Genomic DNA, 27,432 nt, shown 5'->3' on the forward strand with positions numbered 1-27,432 from the left:
AAACATGACATGTGGATGGAGTACTGCACAAACCAAAAGATTTTTTTTTCCATGACACATGAAAGCAGCGTCCACACACACACACAGGTGGAAGCGGAGAACTCCCCACACCACAGACTAAACGAGCGAAAAGATCTGTCTACCCAGTCTTTCAGCTTTCACTGCCGGCAAGACTGATGATGGGCGAGCAGTCATTAATTTCATCTCTGCCACCCCCCTACCCCACGCCCCGACATGCGGAATCACGCCGCAAATCGTCCCGTTGCTCCACTCTCTTCCAAAACCATTTTTGCACGCATCACTTACAGAAGTGTCTTTTTGGATATCCCCGGCTAAAATATACGTTGGAGTTGGAAAAACAGTTCCGTGTATTGTGTTTCGGACTGTAATTATATTACTTGTGGATGAGATTGTAATGTGGTGTCTTGAGGAATTTGTGGAGTAGATTATCACTGCTTTTTAGACGGATTGTTGTTTTAAAAACAAAACATTGGTGATATAAAAAAAACACATAATATACAAACTGTTGTGAAGACGATACCAGTATTTTTTTTTCTAGTAGATTGAATTATTCACATCGCTGAGTTTATATAAACATTATATAATCTGAAACTGACAGAGAGTAGTGATCAAAAATGATTGAATTGCAAGACAAGAAGGTTACAACCAATTAAATAGACAAACAAGTTATTGTATTATAGGTACAGAATTTAATTTCCTTCAGCCAGTGTGCATTCAACAATAACGTTTCCATTTACTGATTCCCAAGGTGCCAAAATGTTTCACAATTTTTCCCATATTGGAATCTGGAATAAGAGAATTTAATTTGTAAGTTTCGGAAAGAAAATCTTATTTGATTACTCCATTGATACGTGAAATAAGCTTTTATATGATTTGATTAATAATTAATATTTGGTGAAATTAAATTTATTATGATGACGTTGTTGGAGAAATAGTTCGCTATGATGTCTTGAGAAATGGTTTCATATGGTGTCTTGAGGAATTTATGGAATAGAATGTACGAGTTTTCCGAATGGATTATTGTTTAAAAAACAAAGCGGTGGCAATATAAAAACGTTAATATTATATATTATGACGACGTGATGAGTATTTCGGCGGAGCACCTGGACTCGTAGGTCCTTAATCTCCGAAACCTTATATTATTTTAAGAATTTAACCTAGTATTTATGATTTAAACCTAAATATTTAATTGCCTGGATAACTATTGATCTGTAATGAATTGGTTATTAAGAACAAAAAAAAAATAAAAATAAAAGGAAGGTGGATAACATACATAAAAATATTATAATATTAAATATGATATAGAACTAATTAATTTTGATTATGTATCTTTTACCTGCTGTTGGCACGCCTTCATTATATATTATGTTATCAAGAAGAGGCCAGCATATTTTCAAGTAAATTGAATTGGTTACATCGCAGAATTTATATGAACTTTATAACCTAAAACTGACAAAGCAATAATCAAAGATGATTCAGTTGCGAGACAGGAAAATTACAAACAAATAAACAGATCAAGATGTTATTGTATTATAGGAATAGAATTTAGTTTCCATCAACCTGTATATATTCGGGAACAATGTTTCCATTTACTTATTTTCAAGCTACCAAAAGTTTTCATAATTTCTTTCTCGTCAGAATCTGGAATAAAAGAATTTAATTTGTAAATTTTGAAGAGGGTAAAAAATAAGCTCTTGTTCTATTTGGTAAATAATTAATAGATGAAAGTTAAAATTATTTAGGCAGAAGAAAAATTTAAACTTTTGGAGTTGTTGGGAAAACAATGCCATGCAATATCTTGAGGAATTTTTGGAATAGAATGTAGATGTTTCCCGAAAGGATTGTTGTTTAGAAAACAAAGCATTGGCAACATCAAAAGCATAATATGATACAACCTGTTGTGAGGACACGCCTTTTTTCAAGTAGATTTAATTGGTTTTAAAATATCGCTGACGTTGTATAAACATTATAACTTGAGACTTGCAAACACAATAATCAAAAACATTGTAACTTGAGACTGTCAAACAGAGTAATCAAATATGACTGAATTGTGAAAAAGGCAGGATTTTATATGCAAAGTCGTAAATGTTATTATTTGAACAGAATATAATTTTCATTAGCTGAGTTATTCGGCAATTATGTTTCCATTACTTAGTTCCACGGACCATATTTTCAAAAAAATCTTCACATTAGAATTTGGAATAGGACAATTTAATTTGCAAATTTCAGAGAAGAAAAAAAAACCCTTAATCGTTTTGTCGATACCAGAAAAAAATTTTTGAGTTATATGAGTGCAGTACATCATGGCTATCTAAGAAATAGTGAGTAAAATTCGGAGAATATTTTTAATCTACCAGATTGGAAACTACTGAAATATTTTTAAGCTATTCAACTAATTGGAAATTTTCTATAATGTTCTTATTTCTCTTCTCAATCTTTTATTCAAACTGGGAATCCGTGGCTGGTCTATGAAGCAATACATTGCAAATCTGGGGTATTTTTTCGAAATATTCTGATATATTTCTGAATTTCTTTCTATATAAAGTCTGAAATAGATTAAGTTTTGAGATCATTATACCAGGCAGCAATAAGATGTGAACTATTGTTTATTTTGAAGGACTTGCAAATTAGTTGTTGAAGTGGAACCCTAAATTGGAAAGTCGCGCATCGGATGTCAATTCAACAGGTTTCTTTTTTGCAATGATGCATGTAAGAGACGTGTTTCAAGACCAGTTATTATCAATCAATAGAAAGGGGCTTTTGAAAGATATTACATGAAATTCCAATTAACATACTACCGTTTATTATTCCTTCAATCAGATTAATCAATATTGCCTGCACCATAAGTGGTTACCGCGGTTGCCTGATGATAAAGTCTGTACTTCGGAAATGGATTGTTTCAGATTCTAGACATAATTCCGATGAAGAACTGTCGTGTAAGTGCGTCTGGTGCACGTTAAATCCGTCGGGACCAAGCGTCCTCTCGCTGGTATGGTGCAAAAATTTGGAAAGGTGATTGGATACTCAGGTGTCGTCTTCGTCTTCTGACTGCGGTTCAAAATTACCAGTCCGTCACAAAATTGCCTAGTGATGCTTTAAAAATCGAGACATTGATATAACTGAATTGAACAGAAACATTCCTTTGATATTTAAAATAACAGTAATGTCCAGAAAAGTTTCAAATACAGATATTAACAAATGTACGTTTAATATATGTACCTGATGTTAGATTTGCAAAGCATTTTTATATCATTAATAGGAAATATACCATCACTATCAGTCAGAATATGACTAAAATTGTGTGCCATGTTTTTTAGCTTTTTATTTTTACTCGGAATGCATCAAATAATTTCAGAAATTTTAAAATAATGTCTAACTTGAGAAATAAATTCACAGTATTATATTTGTGAAAAGAAAACTCACGTTTAAATGAAAATATTTTGTAATTTTTTTAGAAAATCAAATTAACTTTGAATTTAAGCCTAAACATTAATAAATCAGGATCTATAACTTAAAAATAGTGATAATTAAGCAATAAAGTTAATAATTAATTGATATTAAGAATACTAATAATTAATTAATAATTAAGAATATTAATAAATTAAATATTAATTAAATACTAATAGATTAAGCTTAAGCTTATTTCAATATACTTAATTAATTTATATTTATAATAAATTGTTTCCTTAAGGTATATTTCATTATTGTATTATTTGTTTTCTAAGTGAAAGATCCCATGCGAAACTAACTTCATGCTCTAATTTTGTATTGAATTTTACTACGTGTCGTTTGAATATAAAAAGCATATCCCCTTGAAACTGTATATTTTAAATGACGCATTGTTTTGTAAACAAATCAAGTTTTACTGTTTGCAATGTATTTGTTTATAAGTGAAATGCAAAATTGTTTGTTATGATATACGCTTAAGCATACTGCAAAATATTTATTTTATACCTTTATAATAACAAAACCCAAACCCTTTTCATGATTTATAAACATTTGCAGGAAGAAATTTATTCAAAATGTTTATATTATGGAGCAGCAATGTATATAAATGTCGTATAAACAAAACATTTTGTTTGTTTATAAAAACAAATGAGAAGAATAGAAAAGCAATGAGCTAGCGAAGAGAAAGTATTTTAAAATAACGTTTGGCATTTCCTACTTCGCTCAGCAGCTTAATTTTTTCTTACGATTGTTTCTTTCACACAGTCAAATGCTTTGAGATTCGTAGAATATTATGGCAGATGAGTTAGATGAAAAGAAGTGAAGTTGTTATATTTTTATAAATGTTTCAGCACCTGGTAAGTAAATAAATAGAAATATAAAAAACCGAGAATTCCCGGATGGGATATCATTGCTTTTTAATTTTATTTGAATATTTGTATTTCTTCAGTGTTTATATATTTACTCACATATCTTTAAAAAAAGAGGGGGTGGGTAGTATATTTATTAAAAGAAAATGCTGCCAATATATGAAAAATTACTTTTTTGAAAATCCTAAAGTAAATAAAATGATTTCGTATGTTGAATGCGCAATTTATGGGTTACTCATCTATGATATTTAAACCGTCAGTACACGCACTGGGTCTTTTTAACCCCACCCTTCCTCTTTTGTTTAGAAATTCTAGGAATTTATAAAAACTTATACTTTTTACTTCCTATATCTTCATGGAGGAGCCAGAAAAAGATAAGAACAACAGAAATTGTTGAAACAATGTATGTAATTTTTTTTTCAAGAGGGTTGGGGTCAAATTAACCCCAGCGTGTTTCAGATTATGAGTGTCAGTTAGTAATACAGATTCAGAGATGTTTTCGCAAGTCTTCCTACTTATAAGCAGAATGATGATAGCTCATATTCGTCATATATTAATGAAATTTTGGAACGTGGTCATGATACAACAGAAATAATTATATAAAATGCATTTTTTTATGATATGAATAAATAAGCTTGAAATTTATGTTATGTTATGTTCATTTTATATTAATGTTACAGTTAAAGTATGAAATCCGTTATTTTATAGAATACCTAGTTATTCCATGAAATAACTGATCGTGTCCGTTAAAGTGTAAAACTCTCTTGTATTTCATGGTTTAACTAGTTATTTCATAGAATAACGATCTGCAGCCCGTTAAAGTGCAAAATAATCTATATCATATATCTCGCACGACAAATACGTTTACCTACCTTGGTCAGGAATTTAAAAAAATGTTCGTGTAAAACCCAGTATGTGAATAAAAAATGTTTTTGTTTTAGAAATAATGTTCTTTGTAATTCCCAAGTGTCATTTTAGTAATCCTTGTTGTAACAAATGATTTTATGTTACGTTTCCATAAATACCATTTATACGCTGCATAAATTAGATAAATTGCTTCTTTTTCATTTTAATTGACTATCATTACTTTAATTTCATTTGAGATAAATTATTTATTTTACATTTTAACTGTCTCTCATTAGTTAATTTATAGAATGCCTGGTTATTTCATAGAATAACTAGTTAAAGTGTCAAATTAATAACATATTACACACTTTAACGGACACGATCAGTTATTTCATGGAATAACTAGGTATTCTATGAAATAACTGCATTTTATACTTTAACGGCAACATTAATACGAAAAAATAAAAGTATTTTTTGAGTATGCATGTAAAAATGAAAAACAAAAGATATGAATTTTCAATGTAATATGTTTAAACTTCTTTTAAAAAATTTCATATTTGAGCTATATGTAAAATGCAGATTTTCTTATTTTTTTCAATATTTTTATACAGGAAAAAAAATAGTTATATTAAAAATAATACGTTTTTAAGTTTTATATTAATGGAATAAGGGAAAAGGGAAATGAATATAAAAAATGTACGGAAAAAGGGGTAAAATTCAATTTTGGCTTTTTTAAATTAAAAATCGCATAAATAAGAACATATTTCCATGGAAAAATATTTATACATTCTGACCATACTTTAATTTTATACAAATAGTCAATAAAATAATGAGTAAGTGCCTGACAATTTGGAGTCAAAATGACCAATGAAAAAATTGGTGTTTGTGCTGAAGGGTTAAAACTAGTACAAGAACAGGTATCACATTTTATATTTGTTTTTTCCCCATGCTAATACATACAGTTTTAAAATGCATCAATGTGAAGTATTTAAATGATTATCAATATTCGTCATAAAGAATGATTAGTATGAAATTTAGTTTGAATTCAAAGTAAGATAAGATTATTCTAATAAAAAGTTTAAGGGCTCGTTTTTAAAAGCAAAACTTTCGTATACTGAAATCAGACAAATGAAATTAATGTTAGGATTTTTGGTATTTATGAAATATTTTCTGGCAATTATTTAAAATTACTCAGTCTTAAAACCAACATTATAGTTGTTTCTTGATATTTTAATGCAGATTGTCTTTCAAAGGAAAAGAATGCTTCTTAAGTATATTTAATATTATTTCTCTCCTTTCAAACGTGGAAACTTTCCATTTATTGACTGAAAATAAACCGTTGATTAGTTTTCAAGTTTTCTTAAGAGTAAAGCAATATTTGTAGTAGAAGCAAAAATACTTTTTAGTATAATTCAAAATTCTATACATATTAAGAATAATTTTAATTCAATCCTCATATATTCATAGGATTAAAACTTTAATAATATTTCTAGAAAAAGATATTAATTTGATTGAATTTCTGAGTTGCGGTTTACATGAATTATTAAGATATGGCAATATGAATTTTAGTTGGGGAATAAGATCATGTTAATCCATGGATTGTTTTGACTTTCAACGCTGGTATGACTTAGTGATTTTTCTTTTCGCCTTACAGAATTCAAATATAATCTTATTTCATTGGGAAGATGTTTAAATAATCTACTTTATAGTTGCGCAATTTTTAAAGAATTACTTTCCATTAAAATTGTTTTCAAAAATTATTATTATCTCTTTCCTCTTAACTGTCAATGCAATATTCTTATTGTGAATTTTGACTTGGAATGTATGCATTTTCCAAGGAATTAATACATAACATGTGTTAAAATTCCACTGAAAAAAATTAATAATATCCTATAATTTTAATTTCAATGAATTTTTTAAAAGATTTTTGAATTTATATCCATATTTCCCCCCCCCCATAGTATATAATAAAAAAATTTAACAAATGAAAAAAAAAATATATGAAACAAACTCAAATTAGATAGCAATTTATGCAGAATTAGATGCTATCTCACTCTACTATCTAACTCTATCTAATTCTGAATCCAGAACTATTTTGAATCGAATTTCAAGTAAAATCTTCAATATAAATTTTGGATTGGAATATTTTTATTTCCAAAGGAACAGTGACATCATTTATATATTAGGTTTCTGCTAAAGATAAAAAGTTAAAATCTTTTTCCTTGTTTTCCTTTTTATATATTTTATTTTTTCTAATTTTGAATATTGAATTTCTGTTAAAAAATATTTAAATTTTTCTCTTCGAATTCACATTTAAGCTAATTTATGAATAAAAGATACACGAGCGAAAAATTAGCTTGTTAGGCAACTAATTAACAATAAAATAAACAATAACGTTGATTCTGAGTCCAAAGCCTCTTTCTCGAGTCCAGTCTTTTCTTTAAACAATTTAACTTTCCTATGAACTCTAAAATATAACGCTGAAGAAAGGAAAAAAAAAGAATAGAATAAAAATGAAAGAAAAGAGAACAGTGAGTGCCCTTCCAACTTGCACACATCCCTCTCCAATTAGTACTCGACGCCCTTCCCCATTTTATTCTTATCCCCCCCCCTTCCATCAGCAACACAGCGTAGTTAGTAATAGTCAAAGCGGGGCAATCTGTTAACTAATGAAATGCTCCCGAACCGTCTTAAAGGGAAGGGGATTCGAATTAAACGTGAAAGGTGAGGAAAGCAAAGTTGGGTGGAGAGCGAAGAAAATAATTAAAGGGGCCTTTTCCTTTTAATTTTTTCCCGTTTTCCTCTTTTCTCTCTCCCGAAATTCCCTCCGCGCTCCGCTCCAGCCCACGACGAAGGGACCGAAGAGCGAAAAAAGAAAACGATCGCACAACACACACACATACTGGAGAAGGGGCACAAAAAAAAGTAAGGAAGGGAAGGGAGGCAAAAGAACGATGGGGTGGGTGGAGGGGTGTTTTCGGCGGGATCAAAGGCGCTGCTGGCGTCTGTGGAAGAGAGAAAGCGACGAGAGGCAGCCATTGGTTCCCCCCGACATCACGTGACGCAACCGAAATGGTCAGATTTCGTTTTATCAATCGGGGAAACGCGCCCGAAATGCTCGACGGAGGAGTGTTATGTGTTCGCGCGAGGAATACGACGTTCGCTCGCCGCTAGCAGGTAGAGTGAGAGAGAGCACTAAAAAGGGGCTCACCCCCCACAGGGCCGAGTCCGCGGGCCCCACGTGTGTGTGAGAACTCAAATAATAAATCTCTTTTCGGCAGCATGGAGGGTGGCGGTGGCAGTACGGCGATGGAGAGCGGTTTTATCAACAGCCAGCCGTCCATGGCAGAATTTATGACAGCTCTGCCTCATATCAATGAAACGTTCCACCGCGGCTCATCAATCACCAGCGGCAGCTCGGCGCAGAGCCTGTGCCCTCCCCCGGCCCAGCAGACGTCGAGCGCCGGCATCGGCGGTGGAGTGTCTCCGGACTCCGCGGCTGCCGACAATCCCAAGCACCCCAACGGCTACTCGGGGGTGGCCGTCCCGGAGTATCCATGGATGAAGGAAAAGAAGACCACGAGGAAGCAACAGCAAGGTAAGGCTTCAAAAGTTCTTATCGTCCTATTCCTACATAGGAACACATATCAAGCCCTGGCATCAGGTCTTGAATGCAACAAAATTCATCCCTACCTTACAGTATTTGGGAAATGATTACAGTATATATGAACAAGCACGTCATCAATTAATTAATTTTTACCATCTGAATCGCTGTCCTTAATAAACAGTAGTCATTAAGTTTGAAAACAGTCAATGCTTTCTTAAAGCAACGACTAATCCATCTTCATGAAATGTTTATTTCAATCTGTGTCAAATAAAATGAAAATTCAAAAGATATATCACGAATTTAGCATCGGTGAAAAATAATTCCTAACACCTTTTGACCCAAATGACAACTTAAATATGTTTGTGCGTTGTTTAGAGGATTACTGCTGTATTACTATATGTTTGTAATACATCAGTTTGCAAACAGAATAATGTTTGCTTGTATTGCTAAGTTTATGTTTATTTTGCTTCAAATGTTTAGCTTCTTCCATATATGTTCATTCTAATGACCATTATAACGACTTTTTTTAAAAAATTGCTTGGTTCCAGCATGTTTGATAATTGATATTTAGAGGTAAATCGCGAATCTGACTATGTCAGAAAATAATTTTCTAAAAACTTCATTGGCTAGTGATATTTGGAATAATTAAACATAAAAGTACATTATGTTTTAAAAAGATCTGCGTTTTGTAACTGAAATTAATGAATTTCTTTGTAATTAAATTATGTATGCAATCGCGCACAAACAAAGGACCAGTGCATTTGTTTATTAAAATTTGATTACTAAATATACAATTTAATTGTACATATGAATTTTGTTGTCTTAAAAAATTTCTTGATCCAGCATGTTTGATAATTTCCATTTTGAGATTTATTAATTTATTTAGAAGAAAAGCTTGAATCTGATAAAATTGAAAAGTAATGATATTTTATATAATTATCTATAAACATACAGTTTTCTCTAAAAATATCTGTATCTAAAATTTAATCTATTTCGTTCAACTTAAGCAGGCAATCAGAGGACTTATACTTGAATAATTTTATTTTTTAATAATTAAATTCTCATCTTCATAAATGCGTGAGAGTTCTTATGACTATTCTTAATGTTTTTTAAAAACAGAGTAATCCTACAGCCTTAATGGTTTGTTTACAAAATATGTCAGGCCCAGACAATACAAGCATTTCGCGTGTATTTCGAAGACGATGCAGTGATATTTATTGCAGCAATGTTTTAATTTCTTACTTTGAAAATGTTGAATTCAGTTCAGAGATTCATTATTTCTCTGAGAGAACCCGAAACATGTATATTCGGAAGAGAATACTGAAAATGGGACATTAAGCAATTACTATTTATAATTTATACTTTTTTAATTTTTATTATTGTAAATGTTACTGATAATTAGTTTATTTGCTGATATTGCATTTAAAGTTAAAAACTGTTTCTTGAAACCAGTGCACACCAAAATAATATTCCCAACTCATAAACATGACAATAGGTGTAATGACCTTTTACAAATTTAAAATATGGAAAAACTGTTGTTGAATTATATTTCTACAAGGCTTCTCTGTAATACGTACCTTAAAGGCTCAGATACATTCATGAATTTTTAAAAATTCCTACATCTAATTATTTAAATCTTGAAAACAAGGGAATAAGATTTTAAAAACAGCATACTTTTTCAAACAATATTTTTTAGTTTATAAATAGATAAAATGTAACGTCTTAGCATTTCGAGAGCAAAGGAAACGATCATTTCATTATGCATAAATATAAAATACTACTATTTGTTTTATAAATTTGCAGTCAAATTAATTCGTAAAATAATCATGGTATATCTAATGAAAGGATCAGAAAAATACTATGATTATTTTTGATGCTCTTATAACATTTTTCAAAGCAGAATTTAAACAACAAACTAAACATTTCCTGGATTGTTATTTAAATGTGTAGACTGGATCATTATGTTAAATAATTTACCAGCTCATTTATATATATATATTTTTCTAATAATAATAATTTTTTCTATTAATTCCTTCTGCAATATTTGCATACTTTCATGTGTATCAGTTTGAAATAGTTAAATTATAATTGGAACTTCAAAATAATTAAACAATTAATTCTATTAATTAGCATTACAGAATAAACTTCAAGAAATAATATCAAATTTGACGGTGGTTTTGGGTAAAGATTTGTATATTTTAAGATATAATGATATGCATTTTCTACATTCCAATTATTTTACCATTGATATGCCAAGTCATTATAGCACTATTTTTGAGAAATATTAATCTGTGCCATTCAATCTCGAATTAATATATGACGAATAGAAAAAGCAGTAGAAGAGAGGAAAATAAAATAAATAATCTTATTTAGAATTATATAAATATATACCATGGGAGTAAATGCATATAAGAACTGAAGTTAGCGGAGCAATTTCAATTATTAAATGTCTTCATGTATTTAGTTGTTTATGAAATTGGTATTAACTCCAATAAAGTAGTAACTATCGAAATCCTGGATTCTATTTTTACATTTTTTAGCAAAATTAAAGCATTATTTAGAAGTAGTTTGCCCAAGTTTTTGTATTGATGTATTGGGGAGTAAAATTGCATATTTAAGCATCTTCAAAAAGGGAAAAATTTTGAGTCATATTTTTTTAAAACTATATTTTTCAAAACTTATGTATTTTGTTATTACAAAATAAACTTTGTAAATGATATACACCGTTAAAATTATAAATTTCATATTATATTAATAATATATAATTATTTATATGCACAGTTAATTAATATACAAGTTAATACAATACATATCTATTTTATATATTAATATAAAAGTATAAAATTTTTTATACTTTTAATATTATAATATTCGTACAAAATTTATGAATTGAACTTATGTAAATTTATACATTAATCTCCTTAGTTCAAAAATTTCAAAAACCAAAGATTTTTTTAATAATATTAATGCTGTATATTATAATATTTAATTGAATCAATTAAGAATAAATAAATTAACATCTTTATTTCTTTAAAATAAAGATATAAAGATGTAAGAGCCTATTATCTAAAGCATATTAACATATTATCACTGTTTAGTGATCGACAAATTGAAGCAGTCAGAAATAAATTAGCGTTTTTAATTTGTTCATTACTATTAGACCCTGATTTAATGAAAATTTATTAATTAATTCTTCACATAAATAAAAAATTTAGGAATGATTCACGAACAAGATAAAGTGTTAATTCAGAATTATTTTGAATTGCACTATTCAGCAAAGGAATTTCAAAATAAATCTCAGTTTTTGATCAAGAAATTAAAAATAATGACAGACAGATTTTTATGCACTCTCCATCGTTTCGTTAATTTATCGATGACTAAATCACAGAATTATCTCAAGCAATGATTAGAAGAAGAATATGAAAGTTGAAATTTTCTAATTACTTTTGTTCTTCTCAATTACTTTTGTACATGCAAATCTTGCACCATACGTTTGGTTGATAAACTAGAGCTCTAATTTAAGAACCACCACCAATTAAACACCACCAATAGAAACTGGATGTTAAATTTCGAAATAAAAATTAAATTCCCCCAAAACGTCAAAGTTAGTTTGCTGTGATTCCTTGCGAATTACTAACACGATTTATTATTTTCGCACGAATTCATTTTGTAGTTATTTGAGAGATAAAGAATCATAAACAAATCTTAGTCAAATGAATTATTTATATTTCATTTTGTTATAATTTACTGGATTCATCAAATAATAACGAATAATTTATTCATAAGCAGAATATCATGCAATTCGATACGATTTTAAATAAATCTAATGATTCAAAGTCTGTTTAATTCAATAAACTAACATTAATATAGGAAATTCTTCGCTTTTAAAAACACTCGTTTACTAAGAGCAAAGGGAAAAAGTTGCGTCATTAAATCCCAACATGCGATCAGTTTACAACAAAGGAATTTTAATTAACAGTTTTTCGATTTAATTATTTTATTCCTCCAAATTAAATTCAGAGCTTTAATTTTATCTTTTTTCATAATGTTGTGACTTCTGTCAAAGATATGTTTATTGAATAAATTTCGAAATAGTGTTCGAATAAACTGTCACTTATTACTAACCAAATAGATAAATGCTATTTAATATTTTTCGAAATTTGTTTAACAAGCATGACATCAAGTGACATTTTCATTACTTTAATAATAAGTATCAGTCAATAATGAATTAAACCAATCAGTAACGTATAATAGGTAACTGAAGATTGATAAAACAATTATACTTTTTAATGCAAACGGAGCTTGTCCTATATATATAATTAAATTTAATTAAATAAATTTAGTGCGTAAATTTTTTATTGTAATTTTATCAAGAAGATCAGTTGGATGCCAATGGCTGTATACTTTTAATGCTCTGAAAAAAATTAAAAATATTATTTGAAATATAAAAAGGGAAGTGCTGAAATCGTAAAGCTTTTTAAAAGTGGATTTTAAGATTCATTGAATTTTTCTTATGGTATTCTTTTATATGCGATTTTAAAAAATGTACAGCAACTTGACAATACGTTCTTCAAAGGTACAGAAAAAAAATTCTAGTAATAAAATTTTTATTCAATTTTTAGGACTGTTGCTTTAAGACTGCTTAAAATTTACGAAAGATTTTCATTGCGATGGTAAAATTTCACTTTTGAGTTTTCAATATGAATTAACAAGTCTTTTTTTATAATTAAATAATAATTTTTTTTATTAAGGCATTGTTCCAGTAAGAATTTAGACATTTTTTTCCCTTCTATAATTATATTTTCTCGAAATTCTTTAAAGATTATGCTATTTGTGCTAATAGACTTTCAGCTCTGATAATGACTATGAAATATAAGAACATACTTTTTTTGCTAGCTATCAATCAATTATCTATATAAAGCACGTCTATTCAACAAAGGTTTTTGCAAAATATACATTTACTGGTAAAGAAAAATAAAATTTCATAAAAATAATTTCAGCTTTAAAAAAAAATGGCAAACATTATAACGGCGTTATTACCAAGAAATAAATCCGAGAGCCTTTTAAAAATCAGATAGGCTTTAAAAATAATGGAAAAATAAAATAAAATAGATCTCGTTATTAGCTTAAATTGTAACTTACATTGCAATTTAACATTGTTCATCAGTAAACTGCAAATTAAGTTACAATTTATAACATATGTTTACGTCATGTTATAAAATTACGTTTAATTTAACACATCTATGTTAATAATGTCGAAAAGGAATATATATAACGTCAATTGAAATATGAAATGAATATGATATTTTGCAATTATAAATTCCAAACCAGTTTTAAAAATGATAGCTTATTTATTAAGTTTTATTGAACAATAGTTGCTTCATTATATAATTATTGTGATCATTCAGTCAGAGTTTGCAAAGAACTATTAGCTGAAAAATTAGCTTTAAAAAGTTTTGAAAAATGGCATTATATTCCTTAGCTATATATATATATATATATATATATATATATATATATATATATATATATATATATATATATATATATATATATATATATATATATATATATATATAACGAAAAGTTATTCTTTACTTGTAATAAAAAAAATCGAAAACATTGTGTTTATTTAGATTTTTACCAATCAAAAATAAAATATTTAAAGCGGAGTTTCGAAATTCATAAACATTCGACACTAAATTCGATGATGCATGATTTTTGTTTTATACAACTATTTTATTGCTTTTAATATTTTATTTTCACTTTAATAAAGAAAGAAATAACATTATGAAATGCATGTTTATTGAGGTTATATCGTTTAGTATTAAAATAATCATACTAAATTTTAAGCGCCAAATTGAAAAAGCATTGCATCATTGCTTTGCGTGAGAATGAACCTGTGTCTGTTTTGAACTTTCGCTTGAAGCGTGACGCTTCGAGAAAGCAGAATTTGAAATGAACACTCAACATTTCATGAAACATGAAAAAAAAAAAAAAAAAGTGTAGTTCCAATTGCTTGAACTGGAACAATTCAGTAGAATTTTATTTCCGTAATTTTGATATCTTTAATGATATACAAAAAAACTTTGCCAAGGTTGAATTGCTCCTTTTTTTTTTTCCTTACGAAATTTTCTACGATAATTTACACAGTGCTATTTCGGAATTTTACCATAATTTTTCAGTATCATTTTACGTTTGATAATGATTTTTTTAATCGAAATAAAGAAGTTACATGTTTTTTTATGTACAGATAAAACAAGTAATTCTGAAAATATAATTCGAAAAAAAGTGGTTTTTTGATCCACACTTTAGAAAGTCTATAAAGGCACTATTGAATATAATAACTGAATCGCTTTTGTTCCTTTTTGAACTGCTTTTTTGCGACTTTGGAAATTGCACACAAAAATCTTTTTATAATCCAAAAATGCAGAATACATTTTTTAATCATAAATTTATCTATGGATATGTTCAAATGATCGATAAAATAGTTATAATATATCTGTTCAATACTTCATTAATCGTAGCAATTAATAGATACACATTGGATCTACATCAATAAGCGGCTTTTAACGCTTTGCATGTTGAATTTTTCTTATTAAATTCACCTTTAACAATATCAAATTAAATATACTATATCAACAGTAATATCAATATCCTCTCAACCAATACTTTTTTCGAAACCATACTTTTGAAACTGTTCGAGTCATTCCACCAAATAAGTGTAGTCAGATTGAGGAACGGGGATACCAAGTAGATTTCAACCATAGTTTTGAAAACAATATTAAATTTATTATATAATTTAACGCATCACATGTTGAAGTTTTCTTATAAAATACTCGTTTATATTCTTTTAAGAAACACAAGTATAATTGCAGAGAAAAATTGTTGTTGTTTATAATGGCACTTGCCATGGACAAGCTCACTGACGAAGTCAGCGATTTTAAGCCAAGGTAGCGTCTCTTGTTTTAATAGTGCCAACTAGGGCCAAGAGTACGTCTTAGCTACTCACGCATCACATTCGCTTGCACAACCCCTTTTAACAGGGGGGCACATTCACACCTCTCACAGATAGAACAGGAAGAACAACCATGCCCTAACCGGGACTCGAACCCAGGGTGCCCAGGTCACGGTGAAGACGCGCTATCCCTATGCCAGGACGCCGGCGAAAAAAATTATTAAAGTCTGAATAGAGAGAATAAATTTTATTTCCTCGAGATATATTACTTTCATTTCAGAAAGAAGTTGATTTCGAAGAATTGTAGCTTAAAAGCTTATCATAGTATATGAAGCATACCTTTATTCAGAAATTTTATTTCATACTTATCATGAATAATGATGGGAATAAGTACAAGGAACACATGATTTAATTGCATTTATTAAGAAATGATGCGACTTTTTAATGCAAACAACTAAAATTTGACAAAATACTTCAAACTCAAAATTCTTGTATTCTTAAACAATTTATATAATTCCCTATTTTTCTCTATTAAAACATTGCAAAACTCGGATGAGAAAAATGTCAACTAAATTATATGGAAAGATTGCCATATTATTTACATTTGACTTCAATAATTATTTTATGGCGTGTTGAATATATAAATGCTGGACTCTGTGTTTTCCGAACAAACGTTTATTCGTAAAATTGTCGTGACAAATTGTTATTATGCTTATGAAAAACGGCTTTTTCGATTTAGTATGGTTATTTACATCAAAATACTATTTATCATACTTTTGCACGAGATACTTGTGGCTGTTTTGTTTTCACCTTCATTCTTTTTTATGTTTTCAACTTAACTCACAATTATTAAATAACTTAGTACAATGGCATTTACTTTCTTTTTGTATACTGAAATTTTTTAAATGGCTCTTAAATATTTAAATTCAGTTCTCAATTGAAGCTAATTCTTCTTGAAATAAGTAATAATCCAATTTCTTAATTGCTTAACTAAAGTTATAATTGTTTGTATTAAGTCTTTAGAGTTTTGAAAAGGTAATTTGTATTATAACTTTATCAATATACTGTTTTTAGAGTTTTGCTGTAGTCCAGCATAACATAACATAATAAGCATTAGCATACTCATAAAAATTAAATTACTTCCTAATTCATAAATTTTGATATCTAAATTAAAGACACAATTTTCTTTAAACAAAATTTTCTAATTAATAAATTTTGGTATCAAAATTAAAAATACAATTTTCTTTAAATAAAAAAAATGACATAAGTTTTTATTAAATGAAATACATATATTTGATTTAAATAAAAACTCGATGGCGTATTCAGTTTTTCACTCAAATAATATAAATCTCTAACGACTTTTTTTCTGAAATAAAATACTATACTTCTTTCCAAAATTATTTTATGGATCCATCTATTTTTGTATTGGATTTTAAGTCAATATGCGAATATAAAACTAGTTAACTTTTACTCATAAAAAAATCATTTGGCTTGCTCACTTATTTATATTTATTTATTTATTTTTACAAAAAATGACATTTCTGTAAAATCAGTTTTATTAATATAAATATTCTATTTAAGCATAGCTTGGAGCATAACATATTATAGAGGGGGAAAAAAAATATTGTTAATAACATTAGATATAATATTTTGCATTTCGGTATGGTTGCCACCCTACTCTGAAAGAAAATATAATAAACATAAACTGCAGCAAACGATATTTTTAAAGATAAGAATCGATTATTTGTTTTGAATTTACTTAATAAAGCGTATCTTTTTCAAAAAATTGAATCATAATTGCCTTTGTAATAAAAAGAGAAGAGAGGAAAATTTTTAAAACAATTTTCAAAACCACAAATCAAATGTACCAAAAACTATGTTCTAAGAAGTGGAATCGTTCTTCCTATCAACCTTTTTGTGATTTATTAAATCTTTCTTCAAAACAAATCCATAATCAAAATATTCTATGCAAAAAAAATTCGCAAAAGCAAGCATCAAACAATTTTTTACTTTTCCTTCTATTATAAATTTGTATTTTTTGATTTTCTTGAAAACAATGTGACATAGTTAATGTTTTAATTTTTTTATGTTTATTTATTCATCATATTATTCATTCGAAGTGTTTATATTTTGAAATAAAACTATAAATTATCTGGTTAATATTCCATATTCTGTACAAAGAGCCGCTTACATTGTATATCAATGTATTTTTAAAAAAATATTCTATAATTTTTAATGAATATGAATAGTTAGATCAAAAAAAAAAATATTTGAGCTGTGATTCTGTAAAGTGATTCTTTAAACAATTATTAAATGATCAAGTTTCATTTCTTTTCAGTTTTAAACAAATTAATTTCCTTTCGTTAACAGATCGAGTTTTTAATATTAATTATTCAATCATTTGACTAAATTTTATCTGCAGATATAAGTGATGTTATATTTTTAGCTAGGCACTTATGGAAGTAAACAGACTTTATCTGTATGAAATTTGGTATAGAAATATGATAATTGTTAAAACTCTACGTATGAACCATATTAATTAGCAGAACAAACTAAACAATGCATCGCTTAAATATATGTTTATAATTCTAAATTATCTATCAAAAGCAATTTATTTAAAGTAAACATAGAAAACCAATTTCATTATTGTAAATAGTTCAAAGCTATTTTGCACCATTTTTCTGCAATATTTTGCAGAGCAAAAATTTTGTAATAGCAATAACTTATTAATTTTGGCTATTGTTAGACATGTGGGGATAACGAATTTATAATTAAATTTTATCTCGTTAATTTCCTTCAGTGTTTTGGACTGAATTGCGCTTGTTTTTATAAAAATGTTTATTAAATATGGAGCATTCTTAAAATTAAAAACAATATCAATCAATAAAAATTCTTCTTTCACCGAGACATAATAATAGCGACTTCGCTTGTGTCGTTCATTTCATTGAACGGGGGAAAAAATCAGATCTAATGTTTATATAAAGATGAGCAATTTTTTCATAAAAAATTCTAATAAATAATGCCTCTAATAATTATTTTTACGTTAAATGTAAAAAAAAATTTAAGTATTTTATAAATTTATGATAAATTAATAACTTTTCCTTTTGATTTTTTTTAGTCGTTCCTTTAATTTGCAATTTTTTTACCAATTTCTAAAAAGAAAAATTGCTACATTTTTTTATAACAAATTTAGCTAGTTTAATAATGATTCATTGAATTCAATCAGTTATTCACCAATCTATAATTAGATATAAGTTATTAAAACGAATCCACGATATCAATGAAAATCTTTATCCGAATTATTTTTCTGTTACTTTAGAAGGATATTGTAAATGTGCATATATTTACTATTCAAATGCATGAATATCTTTTTGAATAATTATTTTTGTTCTATGCCAGTTTCTCTAATGTCAAAATTGCACTAGTCTGTATACATAATATATCCAGCTAATAATTCTACTATGAAATATTTTCTTAATTTATGTTTTAGATAATATATTTCATACGAAGATGTGACTCTCATAACAAAATTATCTAACGTCCAAATTGCAATAGATTACACGCATATTTATTTCCAATTCATAATTAAGGTGTGAATTGTTTTTCTAAATTCTGTTTTAGATAAATTGATTCATTCAAAGATATGACTCTTCGGTATATATTTATTAAGCATTCTTTTATGTAATTACAATAATTTCGCTTTTATATTTTAAAGGGACGGGTCATTCTTGAATTTAAATTATAAACTCCTTCAATAGGAAGTATTATAGTAATTTCTGTTATAGAAAATATGACGATGAAGCTTTTGGTAATCATTTATTCAAGAATGTATTTATTTTTTAAATCTTAAGACCATACTTCCGATTACACATTCCAGACACAAGTAGTACGGAAACTCGTTTAGTGCCTGTAGCAATTTAGTAATTTAGCGAAAGGTTTAGAAACGTCGAGGTAGGTAAAAACTGTTTATACCATCTGGGACAGTGTCCATTCAAAAATTACCATGGATGGTACAATAAATGGGTATCAGTCTTCTACAATTTACTTTATACTGCTAATGTATGATATTTCTATTCTATTTTGCCTCTTAAGTATATTCAAATTTTGTTGTTGCTGCTGTTGTAAGCTATTATCTTGGACAGTGTCCATTCAAATATCACCATGGGTGGTAAAATAAGTGGTGGTCATTCTTCAATAATTTACTTTACACTCATAAAGTGTGATATTTCTATTCTATTCTTCCTCTTTGTCATTATCTGTCAAAATAGAAACCGCTTTCTTTTTTATTGTGACCGCTATCAGGAATGACGAATCACCTATAGATCGTCTATCTTATCTTATCAGTGGTAGTTTTTATCGCACGAGGAAACGTATAAAAGTTTTTTCAAGGTCGATGTCTCACACCCCGGGTGGTATACATAAAAATGTGTTCATTATCATTATCCTGTTTCCGGTACACCACTTACTGCTCCGATCGCCAGATCATAAACTACTCGATCACCCGACTAATGTATCATAGACATCATCATTTTTTTCCACCATCATCTTGAAGACGAGAGGTTCATGTTTCGTTGAGTGGCAGGTGAGAGTGAATTGATTTAATTACACACCTGTTTTCGCGGAAGGTCTGAGGGGCGATTAGCATTGGCTAATGGCGTCTTGGTCGCCCAGGATGATGGATTGTGGCTAGCGGCAGACGCACGAAAAAGTCACGTGGACTGTTTCAATTTATCTTGACGCGTCAGCGGCTCTCGGCTTCCGTGCAGTTTTGTAACGGTTTGCTTCTTGGCGTGTTTTGTCATCGCCAACGCACTTGACAGCTATATCGTGAGAATTGATTCGTGTCGCAGGACATTGTAACGCGATGATGTATTTGTCAGCGTTTATTAATCTTATGAGAGGACCACCCTCTATTCAGAAACGTTAAACACTTTTCAAGATGTACTGATTCTATTTCAATCACTGTACCTACTTAATCTTATATGATTTGTTACAGATTAAACTTAAATTTGTTTGAGTTCTTTGTTACCTCAATGATGTATTCAAGACAAAACTTATTTTATTACTAGAAAATAAATATTTTACCTTAAAAATGAAATTACAAAAATATTAGTGTACTCAGATCTCTTAAACGCTTTTTCTTCCCAATGACAATCTAATTTCATAATGGAATAAAGTTTTATTTAAAAAAAAATTATTCTGGCTTACTCTTTGATATGCACCTAGCTAAAAGCTTAATTCAAAGTAGCTCCTAGATTTTAATCACTATACATTTTGTAAATAAATAATTAAAATCCATAGAAAAGGAAAGGAAGTCAATGCAACTGCTTTTTAAATTTTTTTCCAATGAGAAAATTAGGATTCGGAGGACAAGTATTTAATGTATTCAATTTAAATATCTAACGACAAATTTGTTATTTTTTTATAGATTTAAATAATTAACTTACAAACAAATAATTTATAATAACTAACAAATAATTTGTTAAACATTTTAATAAACTACTAACGTTTTCACAGAAAATTTAGACATTTTTCATTAAATTTCGGAATTAGAAAAATTTGAATAAATATATATTATTTTCAACATAAGTATTAGTAGTAATTTTTATTTTTGGATTTAAAAATATTAAAGTAAACTTAAATCTTTGTTTATAAATTGTGTGACAGAATATTATTTTATTACGCATTCACGCCAATCTTATCTAGTTTACAAATTTTACGTGAGAATCTTTAATAATGTTCTATTATCTAAATATTTATTATAGAAAAAAGTGTTTAACTTTCAAGTTATATAAAAAGTAATTAATTAAATGAACTTGATTCTCAAAATAATATTAGTTTTATTTACAGAAAGGATGTTTGTTTTAAATCATTAATTTCTTAATTAATTTTCACGATTTTAGTTTAATCATTTCTCTTACAATGAACAACGATTTCAAGATATATGCGAAAATGTTCGTCACAAAATTTAAAGTTACATAACATTAAAAAAAATATTTTTAATTTGTGCTGAAATGTGGATAATTATTAGCTTTATAGCTTTAAGAAATGTCGTCGCTTTAAAGGCCTGTTTTTGGTAGAATATAATTTGTTTATATTTCTTTTGAAATGTATACAAAGGCAGATTACGTATTAAAATTATTATATAATTCATGATTTATAATTATAAATTAGATATTTCTTTTGCTAGTAGTATTATGCAATTTTATCATTGTATCAATGGTTGGTTAGATCAAAATTATTAAAAATCAGTCAATAAAAATAACGAACAAATTAATTTAGAGGCAGTCAGTTTTTCATCCATTTTTTTTAAGAAAAGAAGTGTGTAAAATGTTACATTGCATACACACGTGACTCATCTCTCTTAGAATACTATTTATCGCATACATAATATATTAAGCATATTACATCAAAGCCTAAATTATTTATGTAAAGCCTTTCTTTTGTTGAAGCAAAAATCTAGATATGTTCCAAAAATAATTGTTAATCTTTGGCTATCCATTTTATGCAACAAATTGAAACTAAAAAATAAAAAAATCTTAAAGTAATAATTTCATTTTAGTATATTATATATCAAATGGAATAATTAAAGCATATATAGAAGAGGATATTTAATACAAAACATTGTCCTTAGTAATATATATATATATATATATATATATATATATATATATATATATATATATATATATAATGTAACCTGAAACTTAACTTACTGAAATGGAATTTTATCGAACAAAATTTATTGTTCGAATTCGGAAAATCAGAGGAAATTCATCCTGTTAATATTACGATATTTTGATATTAAACCAAATTATGACATTAATGTTTATCATAATTATCCATAAATTAGGGCTTTTTAGTGCTTATAATAAGTGGCATATAATAAGAATAATTGCAATTTATAAGACAAAAAAAAAATTTGTTGATATTTAACATCATTCAGTTTTCTTATGCGCAGAAAAGATTAGATTTCATTTGTTAACCATAAAAATGATGTTTTTTTACTCTTTGAATATATTTAAGTTTGATGGATCATTTCTGTTATCTAATGCCTTAGATAATATAACAAATAATAGCTTTTAAATTTGTCGAATAATGTTAAAAAATGCCTACCATCTATTAATAATTATTAAAGACCAATACATCCTGGATAAGTAAAAAATTGATTATACTACTGGCGCCAGTCAACATTGCTTAGATCCGTATTAATATTCTAGGGAAGGGGGGGGGAGACGTTTCTTAACGAAATATAAATTAACAATACACAAATATTATATGTGCTGATTTAGTTTAGTATTTTCCGAAAATAGTACATCTCTTGTCCCAATCACTGAAAAGAGAGGTGTTGCTGTTGTAATGAGATGAATCACAAGGGCGCATTAATTATGTTGAACAGGAAACTGGAAATCATATTCGCAAAAACTGGGTACTTCGTCTGAAGCGAATTTCGTAATGTAACTATGCAAATGCAATTTCACTTTTATATATATATGAGTTAAAATAAAGTCATTTGAAGGTTGTGAGGGCGTGTTTTGAATTAATATGTTCAAATACCGCTTGTCGAACCATAGAAACGGAATAAAAGCATAGGAGATACTGGTGTCATACATCCAGAGCATCAAAAACTCGAACTGTCAAGAAATGCATTAAAAAGATATTATTTACATTACATGTGAAATAGAATTGACTAAATTGGAAGATTATTATGCCTGTTAAGTTACCAGATGATAATGAAGTTGCCAGAAATAAATTTTTTAAAGATTAGCTTTTATAACACAGATCTTTGAAGGTTTTACTTCGAAACATTATTCTGTAAATAAAATCTCTATAATTCTCTGTAATCTAATATTCTGTAAGTAAAATCTTATTATTCCATTACTTGATTGATTTGGATTCATTTAATATTAATTTATAAAAGATTTATAAAAAAGGGGGGGGAGGTGGGCTATTGCAAACTACAATAACTTTTAATATTGATTTTATGTAATGTTAAACATTGATTCCTTTTTAAAATAATCTAGATACAATAAATCATGAATACCTATTATGTCAATAATAATATACAACTAATAAAGCCTTGAACTGCGAATTTACTTTCCTAATTAAATGGCAGATCCTACTTCCGATATTTATTATTGTTTGATTCCTATAACAATTTGAGAGCATTTGAGATATTGAAGCATTAAGTGATTTTTGCATTTTAAATTACTTAATAATACTTTCACTTAATTGCAGACTTAAAATAAATGCCCTAGTGAGACTCGTCTTTGTATGCGAAAGGTTTAATGAACATTTTTCTATAAAGACAAAATCAGTGCATAATTTTTATAGCAGGACCAAGAGAATCATATCATTCATGCCAATTGCAGTTATGTAGCATTTAATAAAGAATGACCTGTAGGAACGGTCTTCTTGAAACTTTCTCGCATTACTCCGAAATCTTATCCCCCGTGAATAAAATTACGGGCTTTAAGTAAGGTCGCTAATGCTTTGTATGGCATTCACGAACAATAGTTACAAAGTATAAACTATTGGAGTGAATCTAGCATCTTTACTGAGGATATTTATTTTGGACGCCATTTTGCCGGCCGATTGAAAACGGAGTTTGAATAGAACTACTATTGAAGTTATAAGATAAATAGACCTAATTTCATTGATATAAGTTATTTCGTTTACACGCATGTGAAAATAAAGACAGATAGACTGTCAACTCTATGAACAATTGGATGTTATACTTGTATACCAACTTTTATATACCAAGCTCTATACATTTTGGAGTTATCGACCTCATTTGTGATTGAACAACCAGACAGACAGACTTCTTGTGAATAGATTTTGTTCAAATTTGTCAGAAATCTACAAATCGTTGTCAGACCATATACTAAATTTTTAACCATCTTGTTCAATCTTTTTGAGCAATAGTATTCAGAGACACAGAGATATAATACAAAAAATGTCTTTTTTGAATTCACGGAGGTCTGAAACTAAGTTGTACTTAATTAAACTAAAAACTGTACTTAACCATTTTATTGTTTATCTATGATGAAAAATATGTACAAAGAATTGAATTCTTCATAAGAAATAACGCTGGGTGGTGGCTCAAGTTAAGTATAACTGTGACTCCTTGATTGTGTTGTTTTTCATTTCATTCATTCAGATAACACTTTCTGTTCTGCTGTCTCAGCGATTTAACTTAAGAGCCGTTAAACACATTCCACTTAATTTCTGCTCCAAATTAAAGTATCCATTAATGACTTAATTTTAGTTTTATTCTAAGTCGTATTACGCCCATGACTGTTTTATGTTTCGCTTAATTATAAGTTTAAAAATACAGTAATCCGATGCAAGCATAATTCATGCCACACGGCTGTTAGGCGTTTTAAGTGTTACATATTATCTTAGAGTTGTTATTATGGATACTACAAGTTGGGTTAAGTTACAATTTTTCTTTCAATCCCTGAATTTTTTTAAGGTTAACTGTATACATAAAAAATCAACTACAGTGAGGATCCATTAACATTTTTCGTGCCCTCGTGAAAGGGTTAAGATGCAGATGATAAATTATCGATGCAAAACTTGGAAGTCCCGAATTCTTCGTATAGTTTTCCTTCAGTGAGGTCCTTAGCCGACGCAGACATCCGCTCAACTTGTTCTTGCTAAAAGAAAGAAGACCAGCTTCCCTCATAAGCCAGGAAAACAGATTCTGGGGGACCTAAAAATAGCCTTCCTTCCCTGTCGCACTTTCGTACGCTCCGTTTCGGTTGACATGTGAATCGCTAAGAAAAACAAGCCCCCAAGATCTTTTTAAATAGATTCCGCTTGTTCCTCCTGCTCAGTTTTTGAAGAAAGGGAATAGATACAGCCTAGCTCTTCAAGTAAGTGGTAGTCGGTGCTCGGCGGTTTCCTCTTCGTACATGTACGCTTGTAAGGTTTTCTGGAAGAGATGGTAAAACGAATAAAAATAATTTCTCTCTCTCTTTTTTTTTATTTTTTTTTTAATGAAAGCAAAGACAGTAAGCAAAACATACATTTGGAAGCGTAAACTTGTCAAGAATCTCTACGATTTTTGTTGATGGTTTTCAAAATTTTTGGCAGATTCCCCTCTTCTCCCATCTTTAGAGGTTGTTAATTGTTTCCTTTTTATGGAAAGTTGTTTTTTTATAAGAATAATGTTATTTGATTTTATGTTTTGATCTTTAAAAATAGGTTTTAAATGAAAAAACTCGAGTTTTTATAAGTAAAATGAATTTTGGAGTAAAGCTACACAAGTGCCCATATCTCTTCCCACCCTCAGAAAAAAAAAGAAAGAAAAAGAGAAAATTCTTCGTAATTTTTCTGTATCCAAAATAAAATATAAGAAAAAAAACTTAGGGCATTCGAAACAGTATGGTAGTGACTTTCAATAAACATTCTGAAATGGCAACTTATGAAAATAAAAATTGAGAAGACGATTTTTCAGTCACACGGTTCAATTGTTTGAAGTGTCTTCTGCTCAAAGTTGTGAAAACAATCAGGAGGAAATATTCAACTGGATTACAAATTTTCACATGAATTTATTTCTTTTGAACTTGGTTTACTACGGAACTTGAGGTTTAATCTAGATCATCAGATTTAAGTGTTCAAGAGAATCGATTGAGTCGAAGAATTTTCTTTATATAAATGTAACAAAATCCATTTCCAGTTCTACTGAATATCTTGGAGCATCAAATTGCTAGTTTCAATTTATTATAAAAGTTAAAAAAAATATTATATATTAATCATTTTTATTGTTAATTGCAAAAATACTTTCAATGCAAAAATGGAGAAAAAGTCTTGCCCTTGTTATGAAGTTCAATATCTTTTGGCTCAGTTAATGCGATATGAAAAATGTGTTTCTGGCTTTGAATGTATTATCTTAGGTGGGATTTTAACGTCTTCATTACGTCGGAATTATTAACTTACGTCTTTATTATGTCGGATTCTTACCTGTAAAATAGATAATCCTACAATGTGAAACAGTGTTTCTTATAACGAAAGGGTCTGATGCATTCATTGTAGATTGCATATACATTGATAGAAGTATATCAATGTGTATCATGTATAGAAGTTAGAAAATGTATAACTACAATGATGTATTTCAAATAAGAATTAAATTAAAATAAATTATCTTAATGTAAAATAAATGATGATAGTTCCAGATTTTTATGTTTAAGCGAGAAACTTTTTGTTAAAACTAAACATATCCGATTATTTCTGAAATAAGTTTTTAAACAATTTTCTAATTTTAATACTCAACAATAAATGTATGCCATCTTATTTTGTTTCAAAATTTATTTTTCTTTACTATCCTCTTTCTGGGAAAGAGAAAAAAAAATCTTATGATTTTTAAGTGTGTAATAATATATACTTAATAGTTTTGATATTATATAATTTCCATTCCAATTACGTTTAAATAAAAAAAAAAAAAAATTATGTAATAAAGACGGTGAATTAATAAAAATTTAATTTAATATATTAATAAGGTGATGTAAACACAGTATGTTTCATAAATGCTAAAGAATGTAACAAATATTTTCCAAATATAGAAATTGTCCACATATATCCAAATTTTAACAATTTCTGCAAAACAACACAGTTTGATATCGGGATCTATAGCTGAAAAATCTCTTGATTAACAGATATGCCCACTTACGATTCATTCA

At 28.2% G+C, this 27,432-nt stretch overlaps 1 protein-coding gene across 1 annotated transcript in view; it reads left to right on the forward strand.

Moving 5' to 3' along the window:
• Window positions 1-8,267: 8,267 nt before the first annotated feature.
• The window catches only part of LOC129981738 (homeotic protein proboscipedia-like), a 91,824-nt gene continuing 72,659 nt past the window's right edge, over window positions 8,268-27,432 (forward strand). Inside the window, exon 1 of the mRNA XM_056092707.1 lies at window positions 8,268-8,781. Coding sequence (XP_055948682.1) covers window positions 8,466-8,781 — 316 coding nt within the window. The 5' untranslated portion in view covers window positions 8,268-8,465. The remainder of the gene's footprint in view (window positions 8,782-27,432) is intronic.

The sequence above is a fragment of the Argiope bruennichi genome, chromosome 8 (genome assembly GCF_947563725.1).
Source record: "Argiope bruennichi chromosome 8, qqArgBrue1.1, whole genome shotgun sequence".
Taxonomy (NCBI): Eukaryota; Metazoa; Arthropoda; class Arachnida; order Araneae; family Araneidae; genus Argiope; species Argiope bruennichi.